The 19,664-nt window shown below is 41.1% G+C and overlaps 1 protein-coding gene across 5 annotated transcripts in view; it reads left to right on the top strand.

The window, feature by feature from the left end:
• Nucleotides 1-19,637, top strand: part of runx1t1 (RUNX1 partner transcriptional co-repressor 1) — a 56,760-nt gene extending 37,123 nt beyond the window's left edge. Inside the window, exons 3-12 of one of the 5 annotated variants that reach the window (XM_033975335.2) lie at nucleotides 916-1,157; nucleotides 3,226-3,315; nucleotides 6,901-7,082; nucleotides 10,339-10,601; nucleotides 11,011-11,099; nucleotides 11,553-11,748; nucleotides 11,972-12,034; nucleotides 15,086-15,276; nucleotides 15,997-17,878; nucleotides 17,921-19,637. In XM_033975335.2, the coding sequence (XP_033831226.1) occupies nucleotides 916-1,157; nucleotides 3,226-3,315; nucleotides 6,901-7,082; nucleotides 10,339-10,601; nucleotides 11,011-11,099; nucleotides 11,553-11,748; nucleotides 11,972-12,034; nucleotides 15,086-15,276; nucleotides 15,997-16,311 (1,631 nt within the window). In that variant the 3' untranslated portion in view covers nucleotides 16,312-17,878; nucleotides 17,921-19,637. Of the gene's footprint in view, nucleotides 1-915; nucleotides 1,158-3,225; nucleotides 3,316-6,900; nucleotides 7,083-10,338; nucleotides 10,602-11,010; nucleotides 11,109-11,552; nucleotides 11,749-11,971; nucleotides 12,035-15,043; nucleotides 15,277-15,996 lie in introns of all 5 variants that reach the window. The other 4 variants (XM_055225362.1, XM_033975334.2, XM_055225360.1 and 1 more) reach the window with 4 other exon arrangements.
• The last annotated feature ends 27 nt before the right edge of the window (nucleotides 19,638-19,664 follow it).

Raw genomic sequence — 19,664 nt, 5'->3', positions numbered from 1 at the left:
ACTAGAATCAAAGAATCAAAGGCCACTCAGCTCCTACTTTAGCAGCGTTGGATGTTGGCAACAAGGGCCACGCTTTCCCCTCTACTTCCTTATACTTTCTTCTTCTGTTTCAATGTGAGGCGCTTACAACACTCCGCAATTAACAGGGGCAGCTTCTGGGATTGGAGGGAGGGAAAAGTCAAAGCTCTTTCTCATTACTATGGGTTTAACAATGCAGTTTTTGCTTTGATTTTCTAGACCGGCGTAATTGTTAGCAGATGCTGTATAGTGGAGTATCTCTTCTCTCTGCGCTCGTACAGTGGCAGGCGTTGGACGGGAGCCAGAGGGGGAGTGAGCGGAGCGCTAGTGAAAAGCTAATCTCATTAAGGAGAGAGCTTTATGCCACCTTGTATGTCTTTGTACACGGGGGTAGCAGCGAGACGTAGCAGGGAGTCCTGGCTGGGTTAGTGAATGAAGGAGGTGGAGAGGGTCGACACGGCTGGAGTTAGCAAATGTGCTTGTTTTAAAAGGATGAGACAGGCGCTAATAGGCAACGAGTATGGAGGCATGCTAATGTGGTAGACGGAGACAAGGCTGTGATTCATTTAAAATAGCTAACTTGTCCACAGTGCGTTTTGACTGGTGCCAAAAATACAGTTTGTGAAACTTGAAAATTTGGTCTATTTGTTTTTGTTATTTCATATTTTGACGTCTGTACATTCATTGCAGTTGTGATGGGCCATGAGATACACCCAACAACAAGATTTATGATCACATAGTTTACATGTCATGGGACTAAGCAGAACCACGGAGGGCATAGGCAACTTTCTTTTAAATTCAAATATTGATGATGACTTTTATAAGAGTTACTAATTACTTATTTTAAATTAATAAAATTAAGAAATAAAATTTTTTGCTTCTTTCTTGTCTCTACAGTAACCAATGGAAGCAGCCACTCGCCCACAGCTCTGAATGGTGCTCCCTCGCCCCCCAATGGCTACAGTAACGGTCCAAGCTCCTCCTCTTCCTCCTCACTGGCCAATCAGCAGCTGCCTCCAGCGTGTGGCGCCCGGCAGCTCAGCAAGCTGAAGCGCTTCCTCACCACCCTGCAGCAGTTTGGCAATGACATCTCACCCGAGATAGGAGAGCGGGTGCGGACGCTAGTGCTAGGACTGGTGGTGAGTACCTGTATACTGTGTCAGAGTGACATTGCTAAAACAAATTATAAAACTACTACATTAAGTAATAAGTAGTATTGAGCCTTGCTGTCATGGCTGAAAGACACATATCAAGAAGCAAGGATAAAGTATTATAAGTAGCAGTGTGAATGCAGCTCAAGAATCCATAACCAATCAGGGCTACGAAGTCAGAAACCACTGAGGCTTCTTTGTGCCAATCTCAACTCTCTCAAATATAAAGAGGAATGCATCTCAAGGGCATTTGTAGAATTCCAAAGCAGTAGCCGCATATTTGAGTTGACCAGTGGTGTTTTTGAGAAAGACTTATGCTGTTATTTTAAAATATCCTTGAAATATTTCTTTTGGTTTATTTTTATTTTTTGAGTTATTTCCATTTTGTTCTTGCATCAAATCTTTGTCTTCTGTAGAAAATAGGTCTATATTTGATATATTTGCTGTTTGAAGATGATGGAACCTATCAGAAGATAAACATTAACAAGCCTTTATACAAAAAGATACATGTTGCTCATATACAAAGTCTGACATGAAACCAAATCAGCGCTGATATATCTGGGCTAATACTATGTAGTAAACTTCCTGTGATGTGAGAGAATGCAAGCGTGTCGGGCTGGGGGATACAGAAATAGTGACTGAACCTTGCAAAGGAAAGAAGGCGGAGGAGGAGCTTTTTTTTTTTTAATTAGCCACAAAGAGCATAGCCTGCTTTTGGATTCGTATGTTTATTTTCCTCGCGCTCATCTCTCCTGTGTCCTTCTGGCTCGCACACTCCCTAACAATCCCTCCCCTCTCCTCCCCTCCTCCTCTCACCGGCGCCCCCTCCTGCCTCGGAGTGAAGAGTGACACTGTTAATTAGTTGGTTTGTGTACTGGGGAGCGGCGCATAGAGGAGACTCTGGAGGTTTCACTAGCTGTCAAGAAACAGCACTGTGCAATCTGGACCAACAGATGTAAAGCTGAACGGAACAAAACTCAGGTCTGGGAAATAAGGCAAAATGGAGGGGAAATAATTTCTACTGCTGTTTTTTACTTGGTTTAGTCCCATTTGTATAGACGCCTCTTTCAAGGTGTTTCGCTTCAATGCATTGTGGGAAAATGCATGTTCAAAGTCAGCTTTGTCTTGTCAAACATTCAAAGGAACAGAGATTACCGTTTGAAAATGTGCAACCTATTCTGGACCCCCTGCTGATTTTGATGTTATTGCATTTGTTACAATAACCCTACAACAATTGAATAAATACATAATGAGTCCTTCATACGCAAGAACATAAACACATAGAGCATAATGAAGATAAGGTTCTGTATTTAGTCCATAGATCTGTTGTGAATGTGCATGGCTAAATCAATAGGGTTCCTCTGGGAAGGCATCCAACCAACTTAAAATCCATCTCAGATCATAGCTGCTTACAGACCTGGAATGACTAGGCTGAACTGGTTTAAGCTTTGCTACTGTGGAATCTGTAAAGGTTTTTCATGTTTGTAACTAAAATGATTATGTTATTATCAGAGGTCTTTAGGAAAACCTTCATCAAATGCTATAATTCAGGGTAAGTTGTTATAAAAAGGACATTAATAGTGGCCTCAGCACATGCCCAAAAACAATTTGGCTGTTAAAGGGAAAGTTCTTTTAAATTGAAAGACCAGTGTTCATTTATTAAAATATAGTGTGTGCACATTTCTGACAAATTGATGTTTTTGTAGTTTTATGAAGGTCTAATTTTGCACTTAGTGAAAGCCAAAACCCATAAGTAAATAAGCAGAGAAACCACAGCAGGGGCAACTGTTCTCCACTGGTGTAAAATCACATATGGTCAATATTATTTTCCATTACACGCACACACTTTCTGAAGATGTGACCCTTACAGATATTTGTTTTGATAACTGAAAAGAATCTTTGTTTTGGTGTTTCGTTGCCTGACCTGTACATATGCTTTAAATTACACGCGCCCAAATGTCTAACTTATGGGCCAGAATAAAAGTTAGTCTCCAATAAGTAATATCATAGGCTAATGCTTTCCATGTGGACTCATGTGTGCTCTGTCTCCCTGCAGAATTCCACGCTAACCATTGAAGAATTCCACTCCAAACTCCAAGAAGCCACCAACTTCCCTCTGCGACCGTTTGTCATCCCCTTTCTGAAGGTACGAAATCAAATCTACGGTTACCACCAGTTCTGGAAAACATGTACTTTTGCCCAGCACATGTTAATGCTTAATGCTTTGTCCATTGACTTTGGATGATTTTGTGTTTTTATACAGCCTCATATGAATGTGTGTAGTCTGATGCGGTCTTGCATCACTGTTTCGGCAGTTGCACAAGATGCTAAGATACTGTTATGTTTGTATTACATCATTATATCATGTTTTCACTTGTTTTTGGAACTGTTTGTTCTGTGTTCCTACAAATGAAACACCACAACATACACGCAGGATCTGGATAACTCTAATGCCCTTCATTTTGAATTATTTAATATTTATCGCAAAACAGAAACGCACTGCTTTCAGATGTATGTATTTGATTGCATTGCGTTTTCCTTCAGAGCAGGAGTCAAAATGAAGATTGGCGAAGCTGTTCAGGGTTGAAAAGATGTGAGAAGTTACAGCTGATGCCTTGGTAGCAAATTAACAAATGGCCTATTGAGGAACAACGCTAATCAATTGCTCTGAGGTTCACACATTACTGTAATGAATGAAATTAAAAAGTGTATATTTAATGCATAATCTAGTGTAGTAATGGAATTTTGCTCTATGAATACTGACTCTATATTTGTCATTGTTTGAGAGGAAATTCTTGCATTGGTGACTTACAGGAGGAGAGACCAAATGAATGCAGTGTGAAAATACACAGTTGTAGCAGAAGAACATAATAAAGTCTTTTGTGTGTGTGTTGGCAGTAGTTTGGCAGGTAGAGCAGATTACCCAGAGGAATAGCAGTTCAATCCCTAGTTTCTCAGTCAGTGCTGCCGATGTGTCCGTGAGCAATACACTAGAACACCCAAGCCTCCTATGTTGATGTACAACGGTGAACATTTTCTTGGAGTAGTAATACTTCTAAAGCATCAGCATTTGTAGTTGAGCACACATTCTAAGTGCGCCTCTTTGTTTGTGTGAGAGTGACAGGTGCGAGGCAGATTTTATTTACCAAAACAACCGTCTGCTGCGCTCAGATCAGCCCGCTCTGTCTACAGTGTGTATTTGGAGACGCATGACTTTCACAAGCCTCTGCTTTGTGCTTAGGTCCTGGCTGGATGTGGGCAGCTCAAATTGGTCCCACTAGAACCATTATTACCGACTACAAACAGCACCAGTGTCCTCTCTGTCTTCTTTTCTAAGTCCTTGCACACTTCACCTATTCATTCCTCCTTCTTCCTGTCTGTGTTTATCTACTGTTCTCGCTCTAGCCATCCATCGTCTGTGCTGTGGTTGCCTCTCCACTCTTTGCCAGATGGTCGCTGTATCACTGGGATGACGGGAGAATCAAAGATGCAACTCTTTTCCCTCTCTCTCTCTTTCTCTCTTTCTCTTTCTCTCTCACTCTCACTCTCTCTCACTCCCCAGTCTAATTTTAGTGTCTTCCCACTGTGGGGCCTTTTAATGCCAGCTACCATATGGTCGGAGATGGGGAGGAGATGGAGGTGGGTGCACAATTGGATATAGGTGCAGAGGGGAGCAGCTGCGACAATGCACATGTGGCCATAGAGGAGTTTTTTCATCGCACTAATGTTGCACACCACTTTCCCTTGCTCTCGATTCAAAACCAATAATTGGATGGGACTCTTTACTGGAAAACAGGCAATCATAAACCACATAGCGCCAGTGACGTGATACTGGACGACGCCACTTGAGATTACAGCTTTTTCAACTGAGGGTTAATGTAGAAACTGGAGTGAGTGGGAGTCAGTGTTTTTAGATTGTTAATTTGTAGATGGCATGTTGGTTATGTACAAAATGCTTCTAATCGTAATTAAGGCTGGAGCATGGTCGTTTTCATGTTCGGTCCTGTTCTAGTCCTGGTTCAGTCCCAGTTTTAGTCACAGTTTTGATGTGGTGAATGTGCAGGCGTGAACACAGCCTATGCTTGTTGTTGCGGACTAAAGTAGAAACAAATTTATAATCATACAGTGCAGTTGCAAAATCCAAACTGCTTTCATATTTGGTAGGGAAAGTTTTCTTGAAATCAATAAAACAGTCTAATTAGAAACTTGTCAATGTGAGACGTGAAGAAGAGGCATGAACACACAAAAACAGAATTTGAAAAAGTACAGCATATTCTCAAAGTAGATTGGTCTGAATTGTGAGCTCAAACTGACAAATCTGGTATTTTCACTGTAGTCGTTGATGTGAGCGCTTGCGGCTTCTAAGCACTATTTGCATTTTTTTCCTCCCTTTGTCGCAGATGTTGGATACTGGAAGAGGACAGGGGCAAATTGGCACAGTTTATCTTATGAAAAATGACCCCGCTTCTTCTGCGGTCTGTATTTCTCGAGCCTTTTTTGTTAATGCATCCCATATCTCCGACAATTAGGGTGACCTCTAATTAAGAAAAAGATGAGTTCACGCGGGTCAAAGCAATCTATTTGATGTTCCTTTTTCGCTGAGGGTAATTATGATCATAAACTGTTAACGCACCATTAGCTCTGGCAGGTAAAGCAAAGGCCGGCACTTGGCATTTCCGTTACTATGGCTAATTAGCACACTGTATGATTATGACACAAGTGCGTAGCCGTGTCGTGCGTTCACTGTTGGCAACGACAACACAAAACGGTCAAAGAATGGAGCCAATTTGAACCTCTAATGTAGGACAAAACAGAGAAGCAATTTGGACTGGGGAAATTACTATAAAGCAAGACTTGGAAAGATTATGTTATTGAGGACAAAACAAAGATTAGGAAAGTTTGAAGATGGACTCTCGGGAGGCTCTTGTGATGCCAAAATAGCTGCCACTTTTTTCTTTCTGATCCAAACTGACGCAACACTTTCATCTTGTTGCCTGAAAATGTGCCCCATCAGATGTCTTTGATGTGGATGCTGCCATACCTGCATGACCTGCTAAGGCTACACAAGAAAGCAGGCCCCTCGTTACATGGGGAAAAATAAGCAGAAAAAAAATGCCAATGCGGTGGAGCGAGAGGGTTTGGATGATAATGTAGGCTGGGTCACGCAGACAGGTAACACTCTCTGAAGTGAGTAAACCAGGGAGTGTTAGAGCAAGGAGAAAATGAGGTTGTCTGTTGGATCTGTTGTGTATTGTAGGTTTTGAATGTAAATCTTGAGCTTTAAATTGTTTTACCATCACTAATTATAAGCACTCCCTCCATCATTCAGATCAGATGTGCTTCATAGCAGAAGATTTCAAAAGTAGACCATGCCTATAATGTTTGAGTTGAAGGCCATGGATTATTTGTGGTCCCATCCTCATTGACAAGTCCAATTGCAAATTTTTTGACCTATTCTTGATGTGTTTTAAAAGTCTGTAGAAAACAAAACATCATTTTAATTTTGAGGCATTAACATGGGTATTGATCACTACAAGGACCACGATCTCAGACCACACTGTAAATGAGTTTATTACATATGAAGATGGTGATCATGGTAAACCAAGTGATATTCAACAAAGTGATATTCAAAGGCTGTTCCCAAACCTGAGATTAAATCTGAGACTAAACTTATCTTCATTTACAAACACGATGAAATGTCTTTTTGTTAATGAAGCGTTGTGCTCCTTAGGCCAACCTGCCACTGTTACAGAGGGAGTTGCTCCATTGTGCACGCCTGGCCAAGCAGAACCCGGCCCAGTACCTGGCCCAGCACGAGCAGCTGCTGCTGGACACCAGCACCACATCTCCTGTCGACTCCTCGGAGCTTCTGCTGGACGTCAACGAGAACGGCAAGAGGAGGACGCCTGACAGGTGAGGACAGGGACCACTCGCATCATTAACAATTACACTACTTTGTAATGGGACTTTGTGAGCATTATGTGAATATACTGGACCGTTGAACTAAAGAGAAGCGTGTAATCCTCAGTTTTATACATTTAACTACTGAAAAAATAAAACTGATTATTGCAAAATTGTGATGTCATGAAGCGATAGTTTTCAAGTTACCAACTACCTTTTACCTTTAGTTCAATAGAGATTGGCAATTTTAGGACTGAAATGATCCAAATGATTCTAGTGAAGGTGTGTGGAGCTTAAAACACATGGACACTTCCTGTATTAGGTGCATCACAGAGTATTTTGTGTTTGAGAGAAGAACCCTAAATACGCAGGGTTTGTACATTAAACATGTGTGAATGAAACAAAACACAATTCCAGGTATGTTTGTGATGAGGAAACAACAGTATAACACTTTCTATAGGTTCTAAAATTTGACAGGACTAAGGTTAGCATCCCGGCTTCTGTCTTTGCATATAAGTTCTGCATTTGTCTCTTTTGCTGCTTATTTATATTAGGAGTTGGTCTACGGAGTACGTGGAGAGAATCCGTAGCTTAGCCCTATTATGGCTTAGGACACAAGTGTGGAAAAGTGTTTATTTCTTACAATTGGACAATAGATAGTTGTCATGTTTGGGTCAATAAATGTCCTACTTGTGTGGACTATTGCAGAATAAAAATATGGTGAAATATGTTATGTTAAACTTGCAATAAGCTTCTCCATAGCAGCAGAATAGGTTTTGAAAGTTGAAGTCTGTACCCGCTTCTCCATGAGGTAATATTTCTACTCTCGAGCTGCAACGCAACCAAAAGCTTACATCATATTTTTTAAGCCTGTTGACACCCTGCATGTCGACTTATTTATGATTTTTAATACGGAAACTACAAATGCGCTGATACATGCTGATACCATTCATTTGAAAGTTTTAAGCAACTTATCAGCCAGATGTTTTTGTGCTTTGTTTGTGTATTTGCGTTGTATTGTTTGTACTGCAAGCATTATGTAGCCTGTTGAAATAAAGAGTGATTCCCCTGGGCGGCCTCATTTTTTTAATATAAGCAGCGGGATAGGAAAATGTACTTTTTATATTTGCTGAGGGACAAAAATGCCGAACACCATATTAATAATTTTCACCTCTCCTCTCCCCCAACTGCGACTTTTTCTGTAAGCCCTGCATATTTGTGAGCCGCCCTGCGCATGGGGGAGTGAGCTGAGGGGAAAGGTGCGCAAATCTATAGACAGGAAGAAAAAGTAAGTGGGCATCTGTATTCCAACTGCTGTGCACGTGTGTAGACAGATAGAAGAATTCCAGCTCACTGGAGGTGCAGGCAGGAGTGTCTCGGGAGATGGGCCGATAACACATACAGATGAGTCTCCAGCACCAATATGGCTGGCTAAGCACCTCTGGCTTTCTGCTTAGCTCGGCTCGACGTTCCCGCTTATTGGAGCCTCTGTCGGAATATCGAAATCGGAATGGGGATCTGTAATTACATGCAAGTGTCTACTGTCGATTGGCTACTGATTAATACCTAAGCAATGTGTTTTCGAGTAGGCACAAGAGGGAAGCTAAGATATGAGTGAGCGTCTGGGATATAGATAACTGTGAAATAAAAATGAGCTCTGTGGCCTGTGGAAGACAATACGAGCAAGAAGCAAATCTCCACAAGAATCACTCAATTTAAATGCCTGGTATCAGCACTGTATTTCAACATTTCAGATATGTTACTGAAGTTTTTTTTCCAGATTTTTATGCCTAAGTGGATTATTTATTGTAATGCTTGACAAATGCCGTTATTACTTTCTCGTTACTTAGCTGGTCTCTGTACTGCACTGAAAGTGACAAAACAATAACAGGACAACATCAATTTAGTGCAGAAGACAAAACAGGAGGCAGTAATAGCAGACCGATTCTGTTTATGAGTGAATGTGATACAGGAGTAGATGATGCTGTAATATCCGAGTAAAAGTCAAAGAGGTCAAAGGTGATTCTGACCACAGTGTTAGAGTGAGAGCTTAAAGGTAGGAGTCTAATAGCAAAGATGAGATTTATGGGGCTAGTGGAAGAGGACATGTTAGTCATGCTAGTAAAGGGTAGCAGGTGTCTACTCACACATTGTGTACAGCATCAATATTGGTCAACACGACTCCAGCTGTGGACAGCCAAGATTGCATAGAGGTTTGCATTGTGTTCAAAAGGCAATTTTATACCTCCATGTGTGACTTCACGTGTTCAGTATTTTTTTAAAAGTTGAAAACCATACAAAGCTGTTTACCCTGTGTGTGTGTGTGTGTGTGGTAAAAATGTAAATGACTGCACAAAAGTTTTTAAAATGTGTTTATAGAGTGTGTTTGGCTTTTTCCACAAGTGTCTGAATAAATACATGCATGCAGACATACAGGCTTCAATATGCCAATTCTATATGCATTAGTAAACAGTATGAAAAATGGTATGGTAAGTGGTGACAAATAGTATACATTTATTCATATGACCTTATTTATGCATATGTCCTATGCAATTATTGTAAAGGCCACGTCTATAGACACATTGTTGTCACAGGATGCTGAGGAAAAATGGATGAGCAGAAGGAGGCAGAGAAAGAAGAGAGGATAGAGGGATGGAGCATATGGAGAGCTGTGGAGGAGCGTTAGGAGCCCATAAAACCAGCTCATTAAGAAGTTCAATCTGTTCAGAGAGAGACTGGAGGACGAGGAGACAGAGGAGAGCCGGGGAGTGCTGCAGACAGTGGGGGAAGGCAGGAGATTTAAGTGTGAACTGGCAGAGCAGGGAACACACACAACGACACACATGCAGACGCACACACGGACACACCTGGAGACATTCATCTTCTGCAGCAGACACAAAAATCCACCTGATCCCAGGAACAGCCTGTGCGAGAGAAAGGTGTGTGGGGCTGAGTGCAGGAACATGCAGGGATGAAAACAACAACGGCTGTCCAAATCAGAGAGTGTGTAGTCAAATTTATCTATGACTTATTTTAGGAGGATAGGTAAGGTGCTTAACAATATTGTGCATCATACTACTATCAAGGTGCAGAAATCAGGGTACTTATGGGAGTGCAGAGCGTAGTCATTTAGTGATGTTCTTCCATTTCGTCCTGAATAACGGCCTGATTAGCTTTAAAGTTTTAGTTCTTATTATGCTTAATCCATCTAAATAAAAAAAAGAAGAGCTATTCACATAAACATTTTGCATTTTGTCTCTCTCTGTAGAAGTAAAGAGAATGGTTTTGAGCGGGACAGCACCCTGCACCCAGACGTTCACCCCAGCAAAAGGCCGTGCACCATTAGTCCGGCCCAGCGCTTTAGCCCCTCCAATGGCCTGTCATATCAGCCCAATGGCCTCCCCCACCCAGGGCCCCTCCCACCTCAGCACTACAGACTGGACGACATGGCCATCGCCCACCACTACCGGGACACGTACCGACACCCAGCCTCCAACCACAGGGAGATCCGTGAGAGAGCCCGGCCCATCGGTGAGCAAAACGAAGTGGTGTTTATAAAAAATACAACAGTAAGCTATGTGTTGTGGTTACAGAGATCACATTTACATTGATAATCTGATTTCACAGTTGTTTTGGACTGAAGTATCTTATCAGTTCTCATGTATAGTATATGTAAAAAATAATGACATGATACAAATATTCATCAGGCATAATATTACCACTCCAAAGGCTAACCCATATGCAATAATAATGCATTGCATATTCGGATTCAATCAGACCCAGAATATACAGTACAGCCTATTTGCTGGAATGGACCACAATCATCAGCCTTCAGGACAATAATTTTGTGAAAAACTGTTAAAATAGATTGCAAATCCAATGGCTCCAACACAGAAATGAAAGAATGACACTACTCTGTATGTTTTCTAAATGTGTGCAGGGATGCATTCAGGCTCCAGGCAGGAGGAAGTGATCGACCACAGGCTGACGGACCGAGAGTGGGCGGAGGAGTGGAAGCACCTTGACCATGTAAGAAAAGTAATAACATTTTTTATTACTTTACCACACTACATTCTAAAAGTACTTCATTGTTTGTATTACATTTAGCGTATTTTGCATGGCTTCAGTCTCACACTGACCAATATTACATTTGTTCCACTTTGTTGTTGTTGGATGCTTAGGTTTTGCATGCTTAACTGGAACAAGAGCTGAGTAATTAATTATTTAGCTATTTAAATTCTGAAATATAATTTGAATAAAGTTATACTGACACAAGCTGTAAAGAGGTAGTGTTGTTAAAAGTAGTGTTATTCATGTTTGTCAATATATACAATTCAATGGCTTCGCAGCTCATTGGATAAAGTTAACCATTGTAATATTTGAGTTAGCACCCTATCTCCTCCCTTTACCCCAATCCAGAACTTGAGCAAACCCGCAGTGTCGATGTGTGATCTCAGCTCTGACCCCCTGTGTCGCCCGCAGCTGCTCAACTGCATCATGGACATGGTGGAGAAGACGAGGCGTTCACTGACCGTCCTGCGCAGGTGTCAGGAGGCCGATCGCGAGGAGCTCAACTACTGGATCAGACGCTACAGTGACGCAGAGGAGCTCAAGAAGGGCGCCCCTAGTGGACAGTCCAGGCAGCAGAGTCCAGCATCACAAGACAGCAACACAACAGGTATGCTGGTGAAGATAGAGAAGACATATAGATAGATAAACATATATTTAAATAGACTAGGGAAGCACCATATGTATTAGAAAGAGATGCTATATGCTAACTATTGGGAACCAGTTTTATTTAAGACTTAACTTGATCTGCACTATGGTTAACAGTGCATTATTATTATTTACATTATTTATTACAATTTTCTAATGTTTCCTATTTGAATTATCCCTCCTAGAAATCCTTTTGCATCGGCCTGTGTCTGGTGGTTATGTCCCTGAAGAAATATGGAAAAAAGCTGGTGAGCATAATTCCACCGCTGTTTTATCTGTCACTATACTGTATTTGTCATTTGTCAAATATGCTGTAAAAATAAAACGCCTCTTAAGCATTGGAAGAAGATGAAAGATTTAAACCACCGTCAGACACTTCAAATAATGACACAGGCTTCTGAAAGAATATTGTTTACGAGCTACAAAGTTTTACCACACTTTGGATTCAAATATGATGTCAGATTGTAACACATTTTTACTGCGCCAGTGAAAGTGCATGAGTTTAGCAGCTGGTGCAGTCATCGCAAAGTTCAAAGTACAGTAGCCAGAAACAGATCTTCTTGCTCTTGGCACTGCGGTTAATCCCTTTAGTGCTGAAGCTCTTCTACTCAACCAAGACCTAATAAAAGAAAAAGACATCATAAGCAGAAAGTTGAGTTACATCAGATAATAAAATACCATTACTGCTGCTGCTACTACGACTACTACTACTGCTACTACTACTGCTGGTAGTACTATTGCTGCTACTGATGCTGTTAGTGTTTTAAGATTCTACAAACAGGAATGAAAAAACAAAGAACAAATAGGTTATTTAGAATCATTTAGGCTTACTACCTAATGAATTAACAGTTTAGGGTTGGGATTTTAACTGAGTAATTACTAAGTTATTACTAACTGCTAAGCCTGAATCATTCTTATCTTCAATCATTCATTAAATATTTGTTCACAATGAATTAAGTCTTTATTAAGGCTAATTATTATAAAGTGCCAAAAACTAGGCTGCATCTTCTGAATAATAAAAGGAAACGTATATAGTTAGACTTATGGTAATTCAAAGTCATTTGGACCAGAGTTTAGTCAGTGCCTGAAGAATCCACTTTGTATTCCCATCAGTGATACAGTATATCTGCTTTTAAACCCCTCAGAGAAAAGAAATTGTCCCCTGCTTGACCAAGCATGATGTGAGAGATACTCCGAACAAGTAATATGCATTTAAATTGAATTGAGCGTCACCACCGGGACTTACCCACTCTCCTGCTCTCTCCTCTCGCCCACTTTGATCGATCTTCCATCTAAGGCATTTGGTGTGTAATCACAATCCCATGCACCAGGCATATATCACAAGACGCTGGGCAATTTCCATGACTTCAGGCAGTACAGTAGGTTAAAGACAAAACCACTGCTGTTAAAAATGTAGTTCCCTCACATTGGAAAGAATGTTCTGGGAAAATCGACTTAAGCATTTGAAAAACTAACTCTATGTCTATTCACATACAATTAGTCTGTCTCACTTTAAAATGTACCTTTGGTTTGAGCTGTAGTGTTTTGTTTTTGTTCCACGCTCACTGCGTATACAGATATTTGTAGACTGTATTCAAATACTTAATTCTATAAACAATAGGTTTGTTAGTTTCAGTGTAGTTAGCTCCTCCCTTTAGACAGACATAAGGCAGTGTCCACCAGTAATCTGACCAGAACTGAAGAAGCCGATTGGATGAACAGCAAATCATCTTCACTCCAACAACTTTTTGTCCAGAATTTTGCTTTTACCACCTAATACTATACTCTAATGGCTACTGCTACTACTACTAATATTGACTCAAATACTAAATAGTCAGTAGCATAATAGTGCTACTACAATACTTATACAAGTATTACTATTATTAATATATTATATATATATATATTATATATTATTAAGTATGTTTAATATTACTGAGGTTAAAACATACTTGTTAGACAACACAAGGCATCAAACAAATACACATCTATCAACCTAAAAATCCACTCTAGTTCTGCCTCTTTCACAATGGATCAAATCTATTTGAACATGTTTCATACTAAACACACAATTAACTTAAATGAAAGTCATTTGTCTGGCTTTAAGCTGTACTTTCCCTCTGTTTTTGTTGTTTGTTTTTCATTCTTTATCACTGAAGCTACACCAGTTCTGTTTGTGGTGAGACTGATTTAAGTGCAACCCGTGAGGATTGTAAAGTAGGATTTTTAACACAGTGAAGCACGGTGGTGAATACATGTGTTTGAAATGGGCAAAATGTTTACAGTTGGTGATAAATATTCAAGCACCTTGCACAGTGTCCTACCGGTTTTCCACTTCCCCTCGCCGCGTGGGCCTCTGGGATCACAATGGAAATGCATAATTTAAATATAAATTGCCTGATTTGCATACACAATTAGTCAAGTTACCAGCTTGATGGGAGCAAACAAAAAAAGCTTTCCTTTTGCTTTGACGTTCAGATAGAATTCCAGTGCTTAACACCCGCGCAGCAAGGTTATTTATTCCACTAAACAAGTATAAAATAACACGCTGCTCCTGCTTAAAAGCACATTTTCTGAGTCATTACCTGGAATTAATTGGCTTGTGCTGTTGTCTCGAGGATATTTTTAAGTTGAAAGAGGAAAAACAAGTTTATTTTTGATCGTTTTTATGCTAGTGAGAAGGGCTTAAATAAATGATCAGAATTAGATTAGGATACACAAGTATATAGTCCGCCTCAGATTGTAGAAAAAGAGGAACTACTTGTGGAATATGGAGGGACGTGGATGAACAGATTCGGGAAATTTAAGCTAAAAAACACCAGATTTTCAGTTTGTTTGTTTTTTCAACTATAATGCGTAGAGATACTGGAATAGCAGTAGATGTTAACATATTACAGCCATCAGTACACTCAAAAAGTGTAGTTCTTTGTGAGAGAAATAAATATTGTCATGCGTTCTATTTAAATCTAACTTTAATACAACTCATGTGGCATCAATAACAAAGTGGGACATTCTCAAATAAGTGGGACAAGGGACAGGGGGCCTGTGTAGGGCCGCCAAGACAAGACAAGAGGGACTGGTGCTCACCCTAGATAGAATAGTTGTAGATATTTCAGAGTTTGTAGGGATTACAAATTGCATAGCAGAGTGATTGATGCAGAAATATTGCATAGTTTACAGCACTTCAAACAATGGCAATCTGTTTGTAATTCTGTTTGTAATTACAGCAGGTTGATACAGTGAACTTTAAATTGCAGGTGCGGGTGGACTGACCTCTTCTGTGTCCTCCATGTTTCCAGAGGAGGCGGTGAATGAGGTGAAGAGACAGGCCATGTCAGAGCTGCAGAAGGCTGTATCTGAGGCAGAACGTAAAGCCCACGAGATGATCAGCAGCGAGAGAGCCAAGATGGAGCGCACAGTCGCAGAGGCCAAGAGACAAGCCGCCGAAGACGCGTTGTCTATCATCAACCAGCAGGAGGACTCCAGTGAGGTACAAGTTCTACACACCCATGCCCAACTTCTGCTACCGAAGTAGGACAATTACAAACCCACTAGGATTGTCAAAAGTATCAAAAATCAGATACTAACTGATAATAAAGTTTGTATGAAATTAGGACATCGATACGAAAAAAATGTACGCATATTCTAATACAGTGAATCACAGAACTAAAATAAAATTAAGCCATTGGCACCTCTACCTCTAACTAAAAGCTACCCAGAGGAGGACAGACATGTCTTCTGAACCTGTGCATAGCATTCAGAGATGAAAACATTAAGCTTTAATAGAGCAAATAAAGTGCAAGCTCCATCAAGCATCAATGGCTAACACCTCCTCTGTTCTTCCGACAGAGTAGTTTACACGTTCAGCAAGGTGCTGTGTGTTCAGCTGTGAGGAGATAAAGTAGAGCCATTTCATTTGATAATCTTTGCCGTAGACCTTGACGTTTAATCAGTGAAGTGTGAAGGAGTTATGACTTGTGCCTCTTGTTTAGGCTAAAGCACCCAGGAGGAAATGTTTCAGAAGTAAACTTTACAACCGCTCGTCCCTGTGGACAGACAACTATGCTGCACTGTCTCCTGCTCTTAGTCACATAGGAGACAGTTTGATCTGTGCTTTTTTATGTGAATGTGTAGCATCAACTAAACCTACTTTGCTTCTGAGTGTTGTTGTTTAATTCAGTTTTTTAGACTGGCTATTGTTTTCTTTCAGAGTTGCTGGAACTGCGGGCGTAAGGCGAGTGAGACATGCAGTGGTTGTAACACGGCGCGGTATTGTGGCTCGTTCTGTCAGCACAAAGACTGGGAGAAGCACCACCATGTGTGCGGACAGACCCTCCAGCAGCAGCAGGCACAGCAGCAGCAGGCTGGGGTCCCGGGCGCTGACACCCCAGCTCCCATCAGCTCCTCCGCCTGCACCCCCAGCAGTGGGACAGGCAGCCCGGCCACCACCCCTCCAGCAGCCACCCCACGCTCCTCCACCCCCAGCACCCCATCCTCCTCCGCCCTGGACGCCACACCGCGCTAACAGGCTAACAGCTAACAGAGCAGAAAGGCCCAGGGCAACACCACCAGCCCCTGTCCACACACAGCATGACTGTCTATAAAGCTCTGCAGGGATGCTACGCTAATGCGGCTAACAGACGGAGCCTGTCTAGTAGGCTACTAAAAGTAGGATGATGTCCATATTCAGGTCATATTGACTTACCATTGACTCAAAACAAACAGAAGATATTCTTTGTTTTAAATGAATGAATTATTGTCGCTCTTTTATTGTTACACTTGCTCTTGTTGTCTGTTGTACTCGTCGTTAACATTAATGTCATTGTAGTTTATCCTTCTTTCTTCTGTAAATATAAAGAGTTTAAACACAGACAGCCGACATGTATGTATATTGGATCTACCCCTGTTTTAAGCAATTTCTATTTGCCATTTCTAAGACTATATTATTAGGTATATATTCTACCTGCTGGACATGGGAAGAGCCAACCTCAAGAAGCAAACCAATGGACTATTAGTGCTTAGCTGTATACCAACATTCTCTTAAGTAAAGTGCGAGTATACCTACAGGAGGGGTGCCTGGATAGAGGCTGGTCTGGCTCTGCGGCCCACAGACTGTCATGGTGAGGCAGATGTGCAGCAGATTGCAGCCTGAGCCAGCTGTTATTTCCTTCTCACTTGTAATAATATCCAGGTCAGCGGGCTGGGAAATACAAATGCTCTCCCTGAATGATGTCAAAGGAAGGATTCTTGGACAGGAGACAAACCTCTGCCCAGTGCACCTCTGAAGGACCATGAACTCAGAAGGAAACAGGAAGTGAAGTCATTGTCCCACCACTGAGCGTCTTAGACTGTGGGGTCACAGAGACAACAGATGGTGGGACTGGACCAAACTCACAAACAGTGAACATACAAACTTCAGCCTGGTCTCATCTAACTCACTTTTCTGTCAGTGTTTCAGATTATGTCTTGTGGTGTCACCAATGGTTATTTATTGTAGCCTATATGTTGGGCAGTTGTGACAATGCATAATACTTTTTCTCTTTTCTCACAATGCTTACTTTGACCTGTGCAAGAAAAGATTCACATTTTTAAAATGAGTTTTTAATGCAACCCAAGCGATAGTGGTAGATTTGTCATAGGCTTTCCATCAGACTTGGGGAGAGCTGTGTCTCAGAGCTGCTAAGTGATCTTGTCTGAGAGATAGCATGTTGCGGGGGAATGCTAATTGTTTGTGTTGGGGCCATCTCACGTATTTGCACTGTCACAAAGACATCAGCATGCTTCTCCTCAGTTGTGTTGTATTAAGCCATAACTCAGTGTAGATAAGTTCTGGGTCGAGAAGCTGGATAATGTACACGGCCCAACACTTATCCATATTATTTTCTGTACATTACCAAGGTGTCCATATTTGTTATATTTGTTACAAACAGTGCATGCACATTACCAATCATTTGATAAATGTTTGTTATTTTTTAGAAAAAATATCAGAAAACAACAAAAAAATAACAAAAGAAAAAAAAATACAACAAACATGTTTTCCAAATGCAGAGGTGTAGACTCCAATTGACAGCTTTAACACTGCAAAGCACCAGGTACAGTTTTATCAAACAAAAAACACCTGAACAAAGCACCAGGTACACACAGTTTTATCAAACAAGAAACACCTGAACAGCCAAAGACTGACACCAAGGACCAAAATCCAGATTTCAACCAAGTCCAAAAGAGGTTTGTTCTCTCAAACAAGGCTATTTATTTGTAATGTTTAATGGCATTTTATTTGAATCCTCTCTGTAGAGAGTGGCACTCGGCTGACACAGTGAAAAGAGAAAGTGCTTCTGCAGCAGTGCCCCAGAGCAATAATAACCAAAGGGGCAGTGGGGGTGCTCTCCAGCCCTGTAGATGGATTTCCTCATCAGCACGTGCAGACCAGTGCCCATTGCAGCTTTAAGCAGTTCTGTTTATATTCTATTGGACACGAATGTGTGTGCCGTCTGCAGTTACTGTATATTTATTTATGTCAGAGTATGTCATTTTCCCGTTGGGTGAAAAAGGGGGTTTTATGTTGTAAACATTGAATAGGTGAAGCAAACCTCTGAAAGCAGCAGAAGACGCACTTAGGCCACACTGCACAGAGCACACAGCCAAACTCCTTGGTGCTACAAACGCGTTATAATTCTGACCTCAGAAGCATGGAGGCCCGAAAGGTCCTGGTAGTTTGTCCTGGAACACTTCCTATGACTCTGTTCTCTCCCAACTCCAATGTCCATCTGCATTTAACTGAAGGGACAACCCATCCAAAAAGGTGTGTGACACCCTAGGGACTCCTCAAAAGCTGTGAACAAACAGCCAAGCTGTTGTAACAGTGAAGTAAACAATGATTCATGTGTGTACTCGTCATAATCAGGGGCAGACCTGAGCTAAAAGAGAAAAACTCTAATGTACATTGTCAGTAACTCTTCTGAAGCTCTACTTTTCATTTCTTCCCTCCTCTTTGTGTGTTTTGCTACAAATTCCTCGGTGGCAAACCAGCTCACTCTACCTCTACAGCCGATAGAGCATCAGTGGCAGCACTGATCCTGGTTGAGTCGAAACCAAATGGGCACAAGAGAACAGGAAATAAACCCAAAGTTTAAGCTCATACAGCTGCAAAACCATATCATACTTGCAGACCTCAAGAATATGAAGCGTAAATGAATACGAAATCAATGAAAAGGATTCACTTTTGTTATGTTCCTTAATGCCTATGGCATTTATAGAGATCAATGATGTTGTTATAACAGATTTTAAAATTGTGCAAAATTTAAGAGGTGTTTGTTGATTCATACTGCGATGATAGTAAAGACCACAAATGTAGTTTCTCTGTTTTTTCTCCTGGTCCCCGCTCCTCTCTCCTCTCTGTTGTGAACTGAAAAGAGAGACAGTGAAGCTTGTACAAACCAGAGGTATTTGAGGCATGCTTTTTCACAACAGGGATTGTATGATTTCAGTTTGGAAAAGTCTGGGGCCGCAGGTGAACTTCAAAAGGCCGTAGCATTTGGGGAAAGTGAGTTGATCTAGGGGTGGGAGGGGTTTTGCATTCTGTTAAGAATTTATTGTGAAAAGCTCACATAATTTGAAGTTGTTGTGCAATATATTGAGACGTGGATCCACAGGTTAGTGGTAGGCTGACACCAGGCGGTCTGTCATCGCCTTGTGTCAGTGTGCTCGAGAGCTTTCAGTCTACTATGTCAGAACTGTGGTTTCCTGTTGACTTGATTTCTTTTGTTTTGTTTTTTGTTTTTTTTTGGGCTGTAAACTATGGTCTGTCAGTCTGTGAAATTTTGCAGTATAATTCTGGTATTGTTGTTCTCTTTACAGTGTAATAAATATGTTAATACA

The sequence above is a fragment of the Periophthalmus magnuspinnatus genome, chromosome 11 (genome assembly GCF_009829125.3).
Source record: "Periophthalmus magnuspinnatus isolate fPerMag1 chromosome 11, fPerMag1.2.pri, whole genome shotgun sequence".
Taxonomy (NCBI): domain Eukaryota; kingdom Metazoa; phylum Chordata; class Actinopteri; order Gobiiformes; family Gobiidae; genus Periophthalmus; species Periophthalmus magnuspinnatus.
Note: the sequence above shows the minus strand (reverse complement) of the source record. Positions and strands in the feature narration are given on the sequence as shown.